Source organism: Vigna radiata, chromosome 2 (genome assembly GCF_000741045.1).
Source record: "Vigna radiata var. radiata cultivar VC1973A chromosome 2, Vradiata_ver6, whole genome shotgun sequence".
NCBI classification, from domain to species: Eukaryota; Viridiplantae; Streptophyta; class Magnoliopsida; order Fabales; family Fabaceae; genus Vigna; species Vigna radiata.
Genome location: NC_028352.1, coordinates 3,902,133 through 3,918,909, shown reverse-complemented (window position 1 = coordinate 3,918,909; position 16,777 = coordinate 3,902,133). Strand labels below are relative to the sequence as shown.

At 26.8% G+C, this 16,777-nt stretch overlaps 2 protein-coding genes across 2 annotated transcripts in view; both read right to left on the bottom strand.

Annotated features, from left to right (window-relative positions):
* Positions 1-2,609, bottom strand: part of LOC106778500 (cyanogenic beta-glucosidase-like) — a 12,796-nt gene extending 10,187 nt beyond the window's left edge. The window contains exons 1-8 of the mRNA XM_022778396.1: positions 2,432-2,609; positions 1,972-2,041; positions 1,777-1,835; positions 1,326-1,401; positions 1,148-1,225; positions 967-1,054; positions 621-876; positions 411-526 (exon numbers count right to left, since the gene is read on the bottom strand). Coding sequence (XP_022634117.1) covers positions 411-526; positions 621-876; positions 967-1,054; positions 1,148-1,225; positions 1,326-1,401; positions 1,777-1,835; positions 1,972-2,041; positions 2,432-2,590 — 902 coding nt within the window. The 5' untranslated portion in view covers positions 2,591-2,609. The remainder of the gene's footprint in view (positions 1-410; positions 527-620; positions 877-966; positions 1,055-1,147; positions 1,226-1,325; positions 1,402-1,776; positions 1,836-1,971; positions 2,042-2,431) is intronic.
* A 3,872-nt stretch (positions 2,610-6,481) lies between these two features.
* LOC106778493 (beta-glucosidase 12-like) lies at positions 6,482-10,747 on the bottom strand. The gene is made up of 12 exons (XM_022787166.1): positions 10,533-10,747; positions 10,399-10,457; positions 8,926-9,001; positions 8,770-8,847; positions 8,591-8,678; positions 8,243-8,498; positions 8,043-8,158; positions 7,399-7,616; positions 7,241-7,272; positions 7,057-7,159; positions 6,770-6,878; positions 6,482-6,674 (listed from the first exon to the last, which is right to left on the bottom strand). Exons 1-12 carry the CDS (start codon positions 10,618-10,620, stop codon positions 6,482-6,484), a joined length of 1,416 nt encoding a protein of 471 aa, XP_022642887.1. The 5' UTR covers positions 10,621-10,747.
* Between the last annotated feature and the right edge of the window lie 6,030 nt (positions 10,748-16,777).

Below are 16,777 nucleotides of genomic sequence, written 5' to 3'. Positions count from 1 at the left end.
ATATATATATATATAAAAGCTAATAAAGAAGCCTTCTTACATGAATAATTTACGAGGGAATCTGTCATATAACTGCCTCTGACATTTCTTAATTCTGGAGCATCAGAGACAAAATTGGCAGTGTAGTAATTTATGCCAAGAAAATCAAATGAATTGATAAGCAATTTGGATTGCTCCTTTGTAAACTTTGGTAATCGTGATTTCACCAAAGAACGCATGCTTTCTGGATAATCTCCTCTTGTAAGTGGATCCATAAACCTGCAATGGAACAAATAAAGCATTACATGATTTTTACATAGTGATTTCTTTCTTATAGATAATAGTATAAGAATGTTATAGAATACCACTCTAATTAATTAAGCAATGTTTAAGTTTACGTTGTGCATGAACATATTTATGGAAGTACTTACCATCCAAACAAAAAGTCCATAGCTCGCTCAGCGGCCTTTCGATCTAGTTTGCTATCTGAGAGTGGCTCGTACCAAATAGAATACAGTGTTATGCCTATTACACCATTCTGAAATCTCTGCATCCATAGTTTTTTCATTTAAAATATTAAAAAATATGTTACACTTTAACAAACATAGCAAGTACGAGGTTGAAATATAATAAGAAGTGACCTGATACTTAGTCTTGTAGACATTAACAGCAGCAGCATGAGCAAGAAGTTGGTGATGAGTAGCCAAATAGGGTTCTGTTCCAGAATCACCACCATTGCATTTAGAACTCCACCACGATGAACATCGACCAGGGGCCTTTGTCCCTAATGCATAACCCTTGTAGCTGTAACTGTATGGCTCGTTCAAAGTTATCCAATTTTTTACTCTATCTCCGAATTCCTTGAAGCAAAGTTCTGCATAGTCCTGGAAATCTTTCCTGTGATAAAAAACGTGTGATTTAGAAACGATCCAGAAACATCTTAGCAAAGCATTCAAGTGGAAATCTTAGTTAAATTGCATAACTTACACACTGCGAGGACTTAAGAAGCCACCATATTCATCTTCTAAGGATTGTGGAAGATCCCAATGAAAAAGAGTCACAAATGGTTCCAAACCTGAAATTATTTCAATATACATAATGATTAGTGTCGATGTGTTATCATCATCAATATCATGCGAAATTGCTAAAATAAAGCTTTTATTCTGACCATTTGCCAGTAGCTCATTGATAAGGTTGTTGTAATAGTCAATTCCTTCTTGGTTTATACCTCCACTTAGCTTTCCTTCTGTTGATATGTAGTTTACGAAAATAAATAAATGATTAAAACGAAAGATCCAAAATGGTAAAGTTTAATCCAAAATAATCTTTCATCTTTATTGACTCACTCGGAAGAATTCTAGACCAAGATATAGAAAATCTATACGCATCCAAATTCATATCCTTCATAATCTGAACATCTTCCTGAAATATAATATGCAACATAACATCATGTTTATTTGAAAACGATAGAAAAGAAAAGATAACAAGAATAATTTTATAACTTGTTTAACATTTCTTCCTTAGTTGAACTTCTAGGATCTAACCAATTCCTTAATTAATAAATAACCAATTAATTTGGTTCGGCCAAAGATAATAATCTTAGTTTGATTAACAAGTTACTAGTGGTAATCATTAATAGAAGTGTAGTAATGATCGTGACTAGAAAAACAACTTTACCATGTTTCATATTTTACGACGCAAATATCTAAAAAGCTATCAGCATTACTTTTTATTAGTGATGACAGTCGATAAATTATATCAAAAGAAACAAAAACTTTGAATCGGCAATAAATATACCTTGTAGCGATGATACGAATCAACTGCAACATTTCCATTGCTTCTGTCCTCTATCTTTTCTGCATGTCAATTACCATATCAACAATTGTATATAATAAGAGAAAATCAGACATATATACATACATATATATATATATATATATATATATATATATATATATATATATATATATATATATATATATATATATATACCGGGATATTTGTGAGTGAAGGTATCCCAAATGCTTGGTCCTCTACCACCCTCATTGGCTGCACCTTCATACTGCATACATACATAAACATGTGAACCGAAAACTATAATATAAAGCTGATAGAAAGAACTAAAACATTTGAAGTTGTAACATGGAAGGTGTTTGATAAAACATAATTACCTGGTACGCTGAGGATGCTGTACCAAAGATGAAGCCTGTTGGGAAACTGTTTCGATTCAACAAATCTATTTGTGGAGTAAGGGCTANGGATATTTGTGAGTGAAGGTATCCCAAATGCTTGGTCCTCTACCACCCTCATTGGCTGCACCTTCATACTGCATACATACATAAACATGTGAACCGAAAACCATAATATAAAGCTGATAGAAAGAACTGAAACATTTTAACTTGTAACATGGAAGGTGTTCATATGGAGTTTAACATTGATAAGACATAATTACCTGGTACGCTGAGGATGCTGTACCAAAGATGAAGCCTGTTGGGAAACTGTTTCGATTCAACAAATCTATTTGTGGAGTAAGGGCTACGCTTTCTGTGACAGTAATCAATGAAGAAAGTAGAGCAATGAGAGGTAGCAGTACGTATTCTTTGTATGCCATTTTTGCTTAATTGTATGTAAGTTTTTCTCACCAAATGCGTTCCTTTTATAGTGGAAAACCTTTATCTACTCTCATATTCTTTCTAAAAATATCTAAATATTTCTTGCTATTTCCGTCCTAAAAGAAAATTAAATCAGAAAGCGATGTTTTTTGGTCAGAAAAGATTACCAACTTGGGCAAGGATTTTGATAAACTTTACTATCACACGTAAACTAACATGATAATAGTAAGTATATGCTCGGAAACACATTTATGAATAGCATCAGTTAGTGACGAATAAGATAATATGAAACGTTGTACTCTTCACTCTTTTTGCATCATAATATTGCATGTATTATCCGTAATATAGAAGGTTCTGTTTAAGTTATATATTGGTTAAAACCATTTAGGCGTCCCTAAGGTATTCTCAAGTTGGTCCCTTCTTTTAAACATTTCCAATTGAGTCCTTATAAATGCTAATTTCAAACAAGTTAAAAATCGTTAACGGTGTTAAAATTGTGCAGAGGTGGGTAGATAACGTGGTTAAAATTCTCTTTTTGAGGTGTTAAAATTGTGCAGAGGTGTTTAAATTTTTTCCAATTGAGTCCTTATAAATGCTAATTTCAAACAAGTTAAAAATCGTTAACGGTGTTAAAATTGTGCAGAGGTGGGTAGATGACGTGGTTAAAATTCTCTTTTTGAGGTGTTAAAATTGTGCAAAGGTGTTTAAATTTTTCCCATTCTCCTCTGCACAATTTTAACACCTCTGCACAATTTTAACACTTCAAAAGGAGAATTTTAACCACGTCATCTACTCACCTCTGCACAATTTTAACACCGTTAACAATTTTTAACGGCAGGGGCTAATTTGTTTCAAATTACTCAATTGGGAAGGTTTAAAAGAAGGAAACCAAATTAGAAATACCTTACAAAAATAGGGACACCTAAATGGTTTTAACCTTATATATTCACTCAAGTTTGTGTAAACCATATAAATAAGTATTTATATGACAGTGAAGTATTTTTATTTTCTAAAATTTAATTGGGATTATATATTTAGATTAAACTCAAAACCGTTGTTTCAGTTAGATTATACCAAATTGGGTAAATATATCATTATCTAAGAAATTTTGAAAGTTGTAAGGAACAAAGTCTCACGGTCAACAAATTCGTCTTACGTAAAACATCACTTGTTTGCTGTAATCCTGCTATTTGTTGCAACTGTTAAGATTCTGGTTCTCGCACTCTAAAGCTAGACTTTTATTTTCATTCAGAAGCTACTAAACTAATAATATCGAATTCAATATATTTTAAGGTGTATTGATACCACACGTATCTATTAATTTTATAAATAAAAAAAATTCCACTAGTAATTGAATTCATTTTAATAAATAACATTTTTTATAACCAATATTTAAACTCATTATTTCTAATAATATTATCTTGTACTTAATAATTTGATTTGATTACCATATACGGTGAATAAAATTCACACACACTGATATCATTTTGTTATAATAAAATTTGATTTTATTACTGAATATAATGAATGAATTTCAAATGATTTTATTATCAAACAATCACTCAATGTATCAAAACTAATTTTTGTGAAAAACAATTATTAAAAGTATTAAGATAATTCATATGGTCTTCTACGAATAAATAAATATATTAATAATTTTTAAGAAGTAAAATTTAAGTTTAATATAATCTTACAAAACTCATTTATAAGATGAGATTTACATCTATTTCTACTTTTACATTGTGAATTGATCTTATCTTTAGTTAATGTGAGACACTTCTAACACACTCTTTTATGTTGAGGCATATACATCTTATCCCTGAGACTAGATATTGATTTCAATAGAATAAGTTATAATCTTATTCTAATACTATGTTAAAAAGTAAACTTTAGACATAAGTCAATTTCACAAAACTCTTGTGTGATTTGCAACCACTTAGGTAGTATAAATTAGTCTTATTACTTGTCGACATGAGATTTTTAACATAATCTTCTCACATTGAGATATATACATCTCAAGTGTGAGACTAAACATTAATGAGTAGATTGACAATAATAGTAACTTAAACAATATATCTAATAAATAACAAATTTTATTAAGATATATTTTAACTTCTCTTCAAAAAATGAGGCCAAATTATTTTCTGAGAAGTCTCTCTGGTAAAAATATAAGACTTAGGTCTAAATACAGCTATTAAACTTTATAGACTAGACCAATATGTATTTTTAAGCAAAAATATATATAATTAAATTGTTTATATGTAAATTAATAGTTTAAATAATTAGTTTTACCACTTCCGATAAAATTAGTAATTGGAAATAAACCAACACAGTGAAAGATAAATAATACTGGAAGTGACAAAGTAAACACAATTAAATTTTTATTTTCAATTTTATATATATATATATATATATATAAAAAAAAAAAAAAACACTCTTAAAAACCTTGACCTGAGATTGGGAAGTTGGTCTTACCTTCATCGATTTTCGTGACTGTTTGTCCAACCTTTATCCGTAGGACGTGTTTGATTAAAAATGTGGTCTGTATTCACTTTTCCTAGATTTCGACTGAACAAAATTGTTGCTTTAGAAACATGGATACTCAAAAAAACTAAATAAACTTCATAATACGATTGAATAAATAAATTTATATTAAAATGGTTTTTAGAAAAAATTATTATTGAAATGTGTGTATATTTTAAAAACACTATAACATTGATACAAAAATTAAAAAAAAAATACTATAAATACCTAAAAAAATAGTTTAAAGAATTGCTAAAAAATTACTATAAATACTATAAAATAAAATTTCTTATTTTATTTTTGGTGAGCGTTTGTTAACGTTTTCTGGGTTCAGCATAACAGAAGAAGAAACACGTTATACCATAATTATTGCTACAATTTATCACTGCTGACAAATTTGTATTCACTCATAGCCACCTTTACTTGCTTATCCACAACCACGCTATACATACGTATCAAATAATCGCTATAATTTCATACTTATCGTATGCTCTTTTTTTTTTTAATTCATAAAATTATGAGTTAATTTTAGGTTTGAAATAAATTTTATGTAAATATGATTAAGGGTATATATATTATGAAAAATATATTGTGTAAAAATTAACAATAATTTTATTTTATTGAATGAATCAAATAATTATAATTATTAAAACTAAAAAAATATGTGGAGGATGAACTTTGTACAAATTATGTGTCATTAAACTTATCTCAAACAGTTAACGGAATTGCCACCTCATTTTGGATACGCTTTAAAAGTTTTAGTTCAAGGAGATTAATTATTTTTAATATGTTGATAAACTAGGTCAAGGGATATTTAAATCATATACAAATTCAAATGTATTTGTAGATTTTTTATTAATTGATATTTCTTACAGGGTTAAAGACCAGTCAAGGAAAAGGAAAAAGAAAACTCTATTGAAAAGTGTTTCTCCTAGTCAAACCATATTCTTCAACTTAATTTTTAATGTCAATCCCCTTCCTTGCAACCCCATATTTTCGATAAGTACATTAGATTTTGTTATAAATTTTGTACATTTTTTTGTATTTTATTACATTGTGTACTCCAGTTGAGAATTTAACAAAAATAATAAATAGAACTAAACTTCAGATAATTTATTTTCTATATATATAAATAATATAGAAAATAATAACTTACCCATTTTTTTTCTCCTTTTCCCATAAGAATCTCCTTTAGATATATATTTGTTTGCTTTTGTTCTTTATCCTTAGATAACCTCAAGAAACATAAAACAAGTGACGACAGAAAATACAATTTTTTTTTTTTGGAATTTCAAATATAATTCTAAAAATTACATATTCTTTAATATATATAAATATTATTTTAAGAATTTCAAATAGGAACATTATTACAAGGAACTTTGATGTTTGAATTCTATATTAAGAAAATCCTTGAACCACAGAGCAGAAAGTTTGGAATATCTTTTCAAACCATTTCTGTAATCTACAAAATTCAATCCAAATCGCATCGTGTAACCAAAGTTCCATTCAAAATTGTCCAAGAGTGACCATACAAAATACCCTTTTACATTTACACCATTCCTGCATTTACATGGAAAAGCAAACAATTAAAGAAAAGAAATTTCTTAACAACAAACAAAATAATCTCTTTTAAAGACGAAAAGAAATTAACTTACTTAATTGCTTCTTGAAGATAATATAAATGGCGATAATGATAATCAACTCTGTAAATATCTAAGAGAGATTCTTCAAGTGAGAGTGATGGATCATCATAATCATTTATACCTATAACAAAAAGTTAGAAAAATGTAATACGTGACATGTTTTCTTCAAATATGTACCGGAAATAAAATTCCATATGGGCATTTATATACATACTAAGTTTTTTTTTTCATTCTTTTATTTATAACTAGTTTTAAAAAACATTAAAGGGAAAATAAATGTGATATTGAAGGCTATTTACCATTTTCAGTGATATAAATTAAAGGATTGTTGTATTTCTCTTTAGTGTAGAATAAGAGGTCTCGAAATCCTCTTGGATAAACATACAACCAATCTGAAGCAACCTGGATAATCATCAAAAATATAATAAATATCTTTGTTATTATTGAGAAAAAACATACTAAACTTGCGAAGCAGAAGCTTACATTTAGACCAATAGCTTTTCCTTCACGCATATCTGCAATAACAAGAGCAAAAGAGCAAAAGGAATGTCATTATCTATTAAAGATCAGATTCAACATATACTCAAATTCAACATGTATATATATATAATAAATATAAGTTATTATATAAGCATGCTTACGTGAAAAATTTGCAAGGGCATCTGTCATATAGCTGCTTCTGACATTTCTTAATTCTGGTGCATCAGATACATATCTAGCGGTATAGTAGTTTATGCCAATAAAATCAAACGAATTAATAAGCAATTTGGATTGCTCTTTTGTAAATTTTGGTAATCGTGATTTCACCAACAAATGCATGTTTTTGGGATAATCTCCTCTTGTTAGTGGATCCATAAACCTTCAGTCGAACAAATAAATTATCTCATAAGTATTATGTATATATGTTGGATTTATCGAGAAAAAAAATCATTAGAGAATATTTATTTAAAAGTGAGTCCTTTTCGTATTAGTATAGTCTTCTTTGATTGAAACATTTTCAATCACGAATATCTTCTTTGTAAGATCATTTATCTTAACAGGCTAGAAGTTTTGTTAAGAATTACAATTAGGTTTACTAAGTTTCATTAAAGACACAATAATAATAAGATTTGAGTTTAATTACATAAAAAAATTGATACCAATCTTAACCAAAAATCTTATAACAATAAATTATATATCTTTAAACATTTTCGGTATTTCACTTTCTCATTTCTAATAATGTAAAATTTAAACTCATTTAAATTTCCAATAATAAGTATTATGGATAACGAAGGAAGCACTTTACCATCCAAACATGAAGTCAATAACTCGTTCAGTAGCTTCTCGATCAAGTTTGTCTTCCGACAGTGGCTCGCACCAAATAAAATTCAAAGTTATGCCTATCAAACCATTTTGAATTCTCTGCATCCACAGTTTTTTTATTAAAAATTATTCGGATTTAAGAAACGTAAGATGTTCAAGGTGTGCCAATTAATGATAACTAACCTCGTACTTGGTCTTGTAGACATTAACGACCGCTGCATGAGCCAGAAGTTGGTGATGTGCGACCAAATAGGGTTCTATCCCAGAATCGCCGCCATTGCAATTAGGATTCAACCAAGAAGAACATCGTCCCGGTGCCATTATTCCTACTGCATAACCTTGTTGACTATAAGTTAATGGCTCATTCAAAGTTATCCAATTTTTCACTCTATCCCCAAATTCCTTGAAGCAAAGCTCTGCATAGTCTTGGAAATCTTTACTGTATTAAAACATGTGTGATTTTTTAGAAATGTTCCCAAAACAATTTAGAAAAGCATTCAAGTGAAAATGTAATTAAATTGCAAAACTTACACAATACGAGAACTTAAGAAGCCACCGTATTCATCTTCTAAAAATTGAGGAAGATCCCAATGGAAAAGCGTCACAAATGGTTCTAAACCTAAAATTATGTTAATATCCGTCACTAACATGAGAAATTACTAAAATGTAAACCATAATAAAAGTATCAATAATTAAACTTTTTTTCTAACCATTTGCCACCAGTTCATTGATAAGTTTATTGTAATAGTCAATTCCTTCTTGATTTATACCCCCACTTAATTGTCCACCTGTAGATAGGTTTATAGTTTATGAATATAAATAAATAATTAAAATAAAATATCATCATTTATCTATATTTAAATTACTTGGAAGAATTCTTGACCAAGATATGGAAAATCTGTAAGCATCCAAATTCATATGCTTCATAATCCCAACATCTTCCTGCAATATAATATCAATAAGATAGCATACTCTTTATCTAACTTTTATTTTTAAAATTTCTTTATTAGTTGAACTTACAATGGTCTAATCGATTTCTTAATTAATTAGTTAATTTGGTGATGATGTTTCGTTGGTAATAGTATATAGTTTAATAAACAAATATAGGTATGGAAGTGTACTCATCTTTACTCCAATTCATATTATAGTAACGCAAATGATTAATGAGAGTTTTCTTTAATAATCAACAATTTAGAGATATATATAAAACTAGAAATAGAAAAAAAAAATGCAATTTGCCTTGATTTTTCATTATATATTATGTCACTCAATAATAAATAACTATATCATAAATCACCTGATCAACCACACCTGGAATAATATATATATATATATATATATATATATATATATATATATATATATATATATATATATATATATATAAAAAAAATTCATTGTCATAGTTACAAATATCTCTGTATCCGATAGTCGGTAGATGCTTGAGTTTAAATTCAACTCATTTCTATTAAATAAATTATTATATATATAAAATATTGTTAATTTTAATATATTTTAAATTAATTTTACCTTTAATTAATATAAAATTTATGATATATCTCTTTCATGTCTAAATTCATAGTATGACTAGTTATTTAGATTCAGTAACAAGTGATAATTATTAGAATTTTTTTTGTTACATATATATTATTTTTAAATGTATCAAGATCATTATTTGATTGGTTAAAATTATAAAGTGGTCTATTAATATTAAGTTTATGATTAAGAACATAATTATCATAAAAGATTATTGTATGAATATCTAAAGTAATATTTTGAAAAGCCAAACTCAAATTACTAAAATATAAAAAGTGATTAACAACATTTATAAATGTGTTATAATTACCTTTTGTATATAATTTAAAGTATTTTGTTTTATCTTCATTCCCTTAACGAGAGATAATATAAAATCGGTACATAAATCATTTACATTTGAAATATCACATACTTACAATTAATCTCATCATTTCCATGGATAAACTTAACTAAGTTTTTGCATTCTTTTTCTTCCTAAATTAAATTATAGATTCATTAAAAATCAATATATATATATATATATATATATATATATATATGATTTTATAAAAAACTGGTTTAAAAGGTGAGATTTACACTCACTTATATATTATGAATTAGTTTTATACGGGACTTCTAATACACTTTCCTAAATCGACTTTAAACTTAATTCAATCCCACAAAACCGGCTTGTAAAGTGAAGTTTACACCCAATTATATATTATGAATTGGTCTTATCTCTAATCGATATGAAACTTCTACCATAATTAATAATGACAAGTGATAAATTACATCGAAGAAACAAACAGTTTGAACCTGCATACCTTGTAGCGATGATATGAATCAACTGCAACATCTCCATTGCCTCTGTCATTTATCTTATCTGCATGCAAATTAGCATATACGTGAACAATTGTATAAACTTCTGGATATGAAAGAAGCACACAAATGTGTGTACCTGGATATTTATGAGTGAAGGTGTCCCAAATACATGACCCTTTACCACCCTCATTTGCTGCACCTTCATACTGCATGCACACAGTCATATGAAACTGAACTTGTAAGAGGTAATAAACATGTTAGTGTACCTGGTATGCCGAGGATGCTGTACCAAAGATGAAGCCAGGTGGGAAACTATTCCGATTCAACAAAGGTATTTCTGGAGAAGGAGCAACACCACCTTCAGTAATAGTAATCAATAAAGAAAGTATAGCAATGAGAGGTAGAAGAAGATGAAAAGAATATCCATTGTATGCCATATCTGCTAAACTGCATTTTCTTCTGTTCTCAGCAAATGCGTTACTTTTATAGATAAAAGCTTTGTTCCAACCTCCACGTTTAATCTGCGAGCATAGAATATGTTTCTTATCATTGAAACTCAAACAGTGATGTTACCTTTTATTATTTAAGGTAGGGAAGTGATCATTGTCAAATACCAACTTGTATAAGGATTTATATATACAAGTTTAAATGTCAAAGACTTTATACTATTGTTATGTTTATTTTTAGGACAATGATACTTTGACAACTCTTTTTTAATAATTTTTTGACAACGGGACACGTGTCATCATTTTATTGGTATGTTTGAATTTACCTTTAAAAAAATATTTAAAACGGATCAATCATAGACTGTCACGTATGCGTTGTCAAAAAAAAAAGTTGTTAAAGAGATTTTTTCCTTATTTTTATATATACAAGTTTAAATGTCAAAGACTTTATACTATTGTTATGTTTATTTTTATGTGTAAACTAAGATCTTGGGGGAATAAAAATAATGTTAAAAGATATAGTCGTTAACAAAATTGATTTTTTTTTTTCTTAAACAGCATTTTTATAATTAAAAACCCTATATAGTTAAGCTTTGGATTGTTTTATTTATTAAGCTACATTTATTTATTATTCACGGTCAAAATTTAGTTCCAGAAAGTCAAATTCTCACTTTCATTAATTTATATCCTTAAGAACGGATCGAGATTCAATTTTCTTGGGGAAAAAATTTAATGTTGGTTTCCTTTTTTTTCAAAAAGATATGGAAAGGAATAATTTAATTAATAATTAATTAAAGTAAAATATTTCCATTATATTTTCGTTATATTACTCCATCTAAAACAAGAATCATCAGTGAATAGTAAAATTAGAAAACGAAACGTTGAAACTACTACAACATCATCTAGCTTAATGTGTTATAAAAAATGATAAAATGGTTTCGTGTTCATCTAATAACATAATTTTTATATTGAATTTGAAACGAAAAATTAAGTTTCACTCGATGCAATATAAAATTAATTTACGTATTCAATGTCAAATAAAACAAACTAAGTATATAATTATATTACATAAATCTTCGTTTTACCTAAATAAGAGTTTACAAAATTAAAAAATTATTTCGAGATTCATAATTTCAAATTTACGCATCTTTTTCAAAACTTAAACAGTGTAAAATCTAAAATATAAACTTCTAAAAAATAATTTAATTTGATAGAATAAAATATTCTACAATATAATATCAATGCATTCAAAAATTTCATAATACAAACAATCATAATATAATTCAAATACAGGTATATAATTTGAATTTCCTCCTCATATATAAATAGGTATAATGTGTTTCCTCCAAAATCATGAAATATATATATTCATCTTATTAATGTACACGACTCTTTCCAACTATAGGGATGTTGAGTAGTCCCCATCAAAATCATTGCTAAGTTTTCTTTCAAAACCTATTAAACTATTATATTAATATATTTTAAGGAGTATCAATACAACAAGTAACTTATTAATTTTATAAATATTTTTTTATCTCCAACCATTTCAGCTGTGTTCCTATAACTATTTCTTTGTACCAAATAATATAAAAATGAATTATACTTAAATCCACTTATTGACTCATCTCATTATAATTTTCTTTAATTTACTTGAACTTAATGATCAAATATTTCCATAAAGAAAAATCGAGACAAATGGATTATGAACAAATTTATATAGAGGTTAATATTAAATCCTTTAAGATAATATGTTTATTAATCTTTTTATTTATATATTATTCGTTTAATTTATTTTTTTAGTTGATGTGGACTTTCAAATAACTTAAATTTATAAATTAAATCTCCTTTGAAAAAAAAACGTATCTAATACTCGGAAATTATTTGAAATATTCACGCTTTTGCCTTCGGCAAAAACTCATCGTACACGTACCTAAATTCTTGTACATTCAAATTAGAGACAGGATCCTAATACACTAATACGCACCGTTTCATTTATTGTCTCACATATCACCAGAGCATTCCACATACTCAAATGACAAATATACCCTTTCTGACATTCTCAAGAAATGGGTCCCACTGCGTGTCAAATGAATGTTATTTTCTCTGAGCGTGTCAAAGTAACATTTCTCTTTTCCATTCGCTTATAATTTGTAAAATGGTTATTGAAAAATAATCGGATTGATCCCAAGTTTAACCTAATTTATTCAATTTTAATATCTTAAAATATACTGACTGGATTAGTATCTTATATATTATTTGAATTACTAGTTAATTTAAATAGATTATTTGAAATAAGATGTTTTCAGAAAAAAAAAAATTAATAAATTAAATCTTAGATATTTAATATGCTGACCATCAGCCACATGATGCACTTGGTTATCCAGCCACGAGCTATATACGTGTGAAAGAATTGTTAAAAGTATATGCTTATCATATATTGATTTTTCAATTCATAAAATTATTTGTTATTTAGTAATTGTTAATATCTGACGTGTTTTTTGTGCTCTGTTTCCGACAACGCATATGCAATATTTTGGATTTATATTAGTATTTAGGTTTAATCATTATGATAGGTGATTTTTTTCAATTAGGTCCCTCATTTTTTCTTTTTTTCAATTGGGTTCCTATTTTTGAAAAATTGAAGCAATTAGGTCACTGTCGTTAGTTCTATACTAACACCGTTAAAAAGGGTGACATGTGTCAGCTGATTTTTTTTTATTTTTTTAAATATATTTTTAATTATTTTTATTTTTATTTTTTATTATTTTAAAAATAAAATTTGTCACGTGTCAAATTGACATTGTGCCACGTAGCAATGACAGTGTGAGGTGGCACTGACAGTGCCACATGTCACTGTCAAACCACGTGTCATTGCGTTTGTTTCAATTTGGTCCTGTATTTTTATTTTGTTCCAATTTGGTCCTTGTATTTTTATTTTGTCTCAATTTAGTCCTAATTTTTTTAAAAATTTAAAAAAAAATTGTTCATTCCCAAATAAATACAGTATGTACATTTTCCAATTTTTTGTCTTTAAATTTGTTTCTATTAAGCAAATTATTAGTAATGATGTATTTCAAATCGAAATATTTAATTCTAGAAACTTTTTATGAATTGTTGAGGAAGTATTAAGAGTATACTTGTGTAGATTACCTTCATAAAAATATTTATTATTGAGATATTAACTTTCATAGGTTACTCATTCATATTATTTAGTTTAAATGATTTCTTTACTACTATATAAATAAAAATGTGTCATTTGTTAGTTTGTAATTTTTTTATTTTTCTAATAAAAAAATTAATTTGTATAAATTTCTTTGTAAAGATTTATATACAAATAAAATTTTGTTTGACCTTGGAGGGAAACAAAATTGTTTAGTTTTTTAAAAAAATATGACTAAATTAAGACAAAATAAGAATACAGGGACCAAATTGAGACAAATTAAAAATATAGGGACCAAATTGAGACAAATCTAATGACATGTGGTCTGATAGTGACACGTGGCACTATAGTGACACCTCACATTGTCATTGCCACGTGGCTCAATGTCAACTTGACACGTGACAATTTTTTTTTAAAATAAATAAAAAAATTAAGAAAAAATAAAAAATATATTTAAAAAATTCAAAAAAAATCACGAGCTGACACGTGTCATCCTTTTTAACAGTGTTAGTACGGAACTAACGACAGTGACCTAATTGCTTAAATTTTTAAAAAATAGGAACCCAATTGAGAAAAAGAAAAAATGAGGGACCTAATTGAAAAAAATCACCGAAAATAGGGACTAACTTTTTATATTCATGAATTATTTTTATTAGTTACATTTTATCTGTTAATTTTAAGTTATCAATTAATTTTACATATATATATATATATATATATTATTTGATAAATAATAAATTGTTGTCTATATAATTTTGGTATTAAAAGTATAGACATTTAATCTTTTATTTTAAAAATATCAATAATTTTTTATTTAATTCGTATGGATTAATTTTTTTCCTCAAAACCCTAGCTAGATTTATCATATTCATTTAAGCTATCGTGTTCTCAATACAAGGTGACTAAAAATCAAGCAAACAGAGTTCATTAGTTATGTTTGAAAAAAAAAACTTAGGAACACTCTTTTAATAAAAATAATATATTGTATGTGGTAGAGGATTCCTTGACCCTAGTAACTATTGTCTTTAGATAGATGAATATGATAGTGTTTGTCGAACACGTAAGATCTTGTAATCAACATAATTAATAGATTGTCTACTCAGTGTTCTACGGAGGATGGATCACCCGTACAGGAGAGAGATGAATCACCAATATAGAAGCAGTACACATTATATAAGTGTGTCTGAATATTGAATAAACAAGTCTAACAACATATATTAGGTGATTTTATATTAGATGAGTCAAGTAATATATTAGATGAATATTTTATACATTGATTAAAAGAATATAACCAAAAAAAATTATATGAGATTGTCTATACAATAATTAAATGAGTATAAAAAAATATTAGACAAGTCATTTCATAAATTGATTAGACGAATATAACAAAAATTATTAGACAAATTTAAGAACACATTAATTAGATGAACAAAGCAAAAAACGTTAAACGAGATTCTTGATGTCTTAATTAAATAAGTCTTACAATACACATTAGTTGAGTCATTCATATACTTATTAGATGACTCTAAGAATATACATTTGACAAGTTCTTCAACACACAAATTAGACCAATCTAATAATAAACACTAGACAAGTATATTCATTTATTGCTTAAATGAATATTGCAATACATATTAGATGAGTCTATTCATACATTAATTAAATGAGTATAGTAAAAAACACTATACAAGTTTAGCAATACACGTTAGACGAGTGTGTCCATATATTGATTAGATGGTATATTACAAAATATAAAATGAACCATTCCATATATTGATTAGATGAATCTAAAAATACACATCAGACGAGTATGTTCATATTGATCAAATTAGTCTTTTAAATATATTAAATAAGTTTGTTTATACACTGATTACACCAGTCTAACAATATATGTTACACTAGTTTGTCCATACACATTTTAGATTAATATATTAATACACATTAGATGACTCTATTCATTCTATGACAACTTTATTCATTCTATGATTAGGCGAGTCTTTTATTGCACAAGTTTGTTCATATACTAATTAAATAAGTTTAACAATACACATTAGATGAATCCAGCAATACATATTGAATATGTTTGTCAATAAATTGATTAGACGAGTTTAGCAATTCAAACTACATCATTATGTTCATACACTAATTTATATTTTTAATAAATCAAGTTTACATATTTCTATTTAATTTTTTTTTTAAAAATTACTTTATCTTTGCACATGTTTTATTTTTTATATTCTTTTATAAATCTTACTATTTATATTTTTATAGACCTGTTAACTTTCTAAATATATAAATTAATTTTATACAAAACTTAAGGGTTAAATATGTTTTTAGTCCCTATACTTTGGGGCGATTTTGGTTTTAGTCTATTTTCAAACTAAGGTACAATTTAGTCCTTCAACTTTAGACAACTCTGGTTTTAGTTTTTCTTACCAAATTTTTTTAACTTTATTTGTTATTTCAAGCATGTTTCATTATAGCATTTGGATTGTTTACATTGTTTGACACATTTTTGCTTCAATGTTAACTAAGAAACGTGATTCAAACAACAAATAAAGTTAAAAAAATTTGGTAAAAAGGACTAAAACCAGAGTTTTCTAAAGTTGAAAGACTAAATTGTACCTTAGTTTGAAAATAGACTAAAACCAAAATCGTCCCAAAATATAGGGACTAAAAACATATTTAACCTAAAACTTAATTATAAACTTAAAAATATTTATTAATTTTTTATTTCTAATTGTATTTTAATAAACACATAAGGAAACATAAACT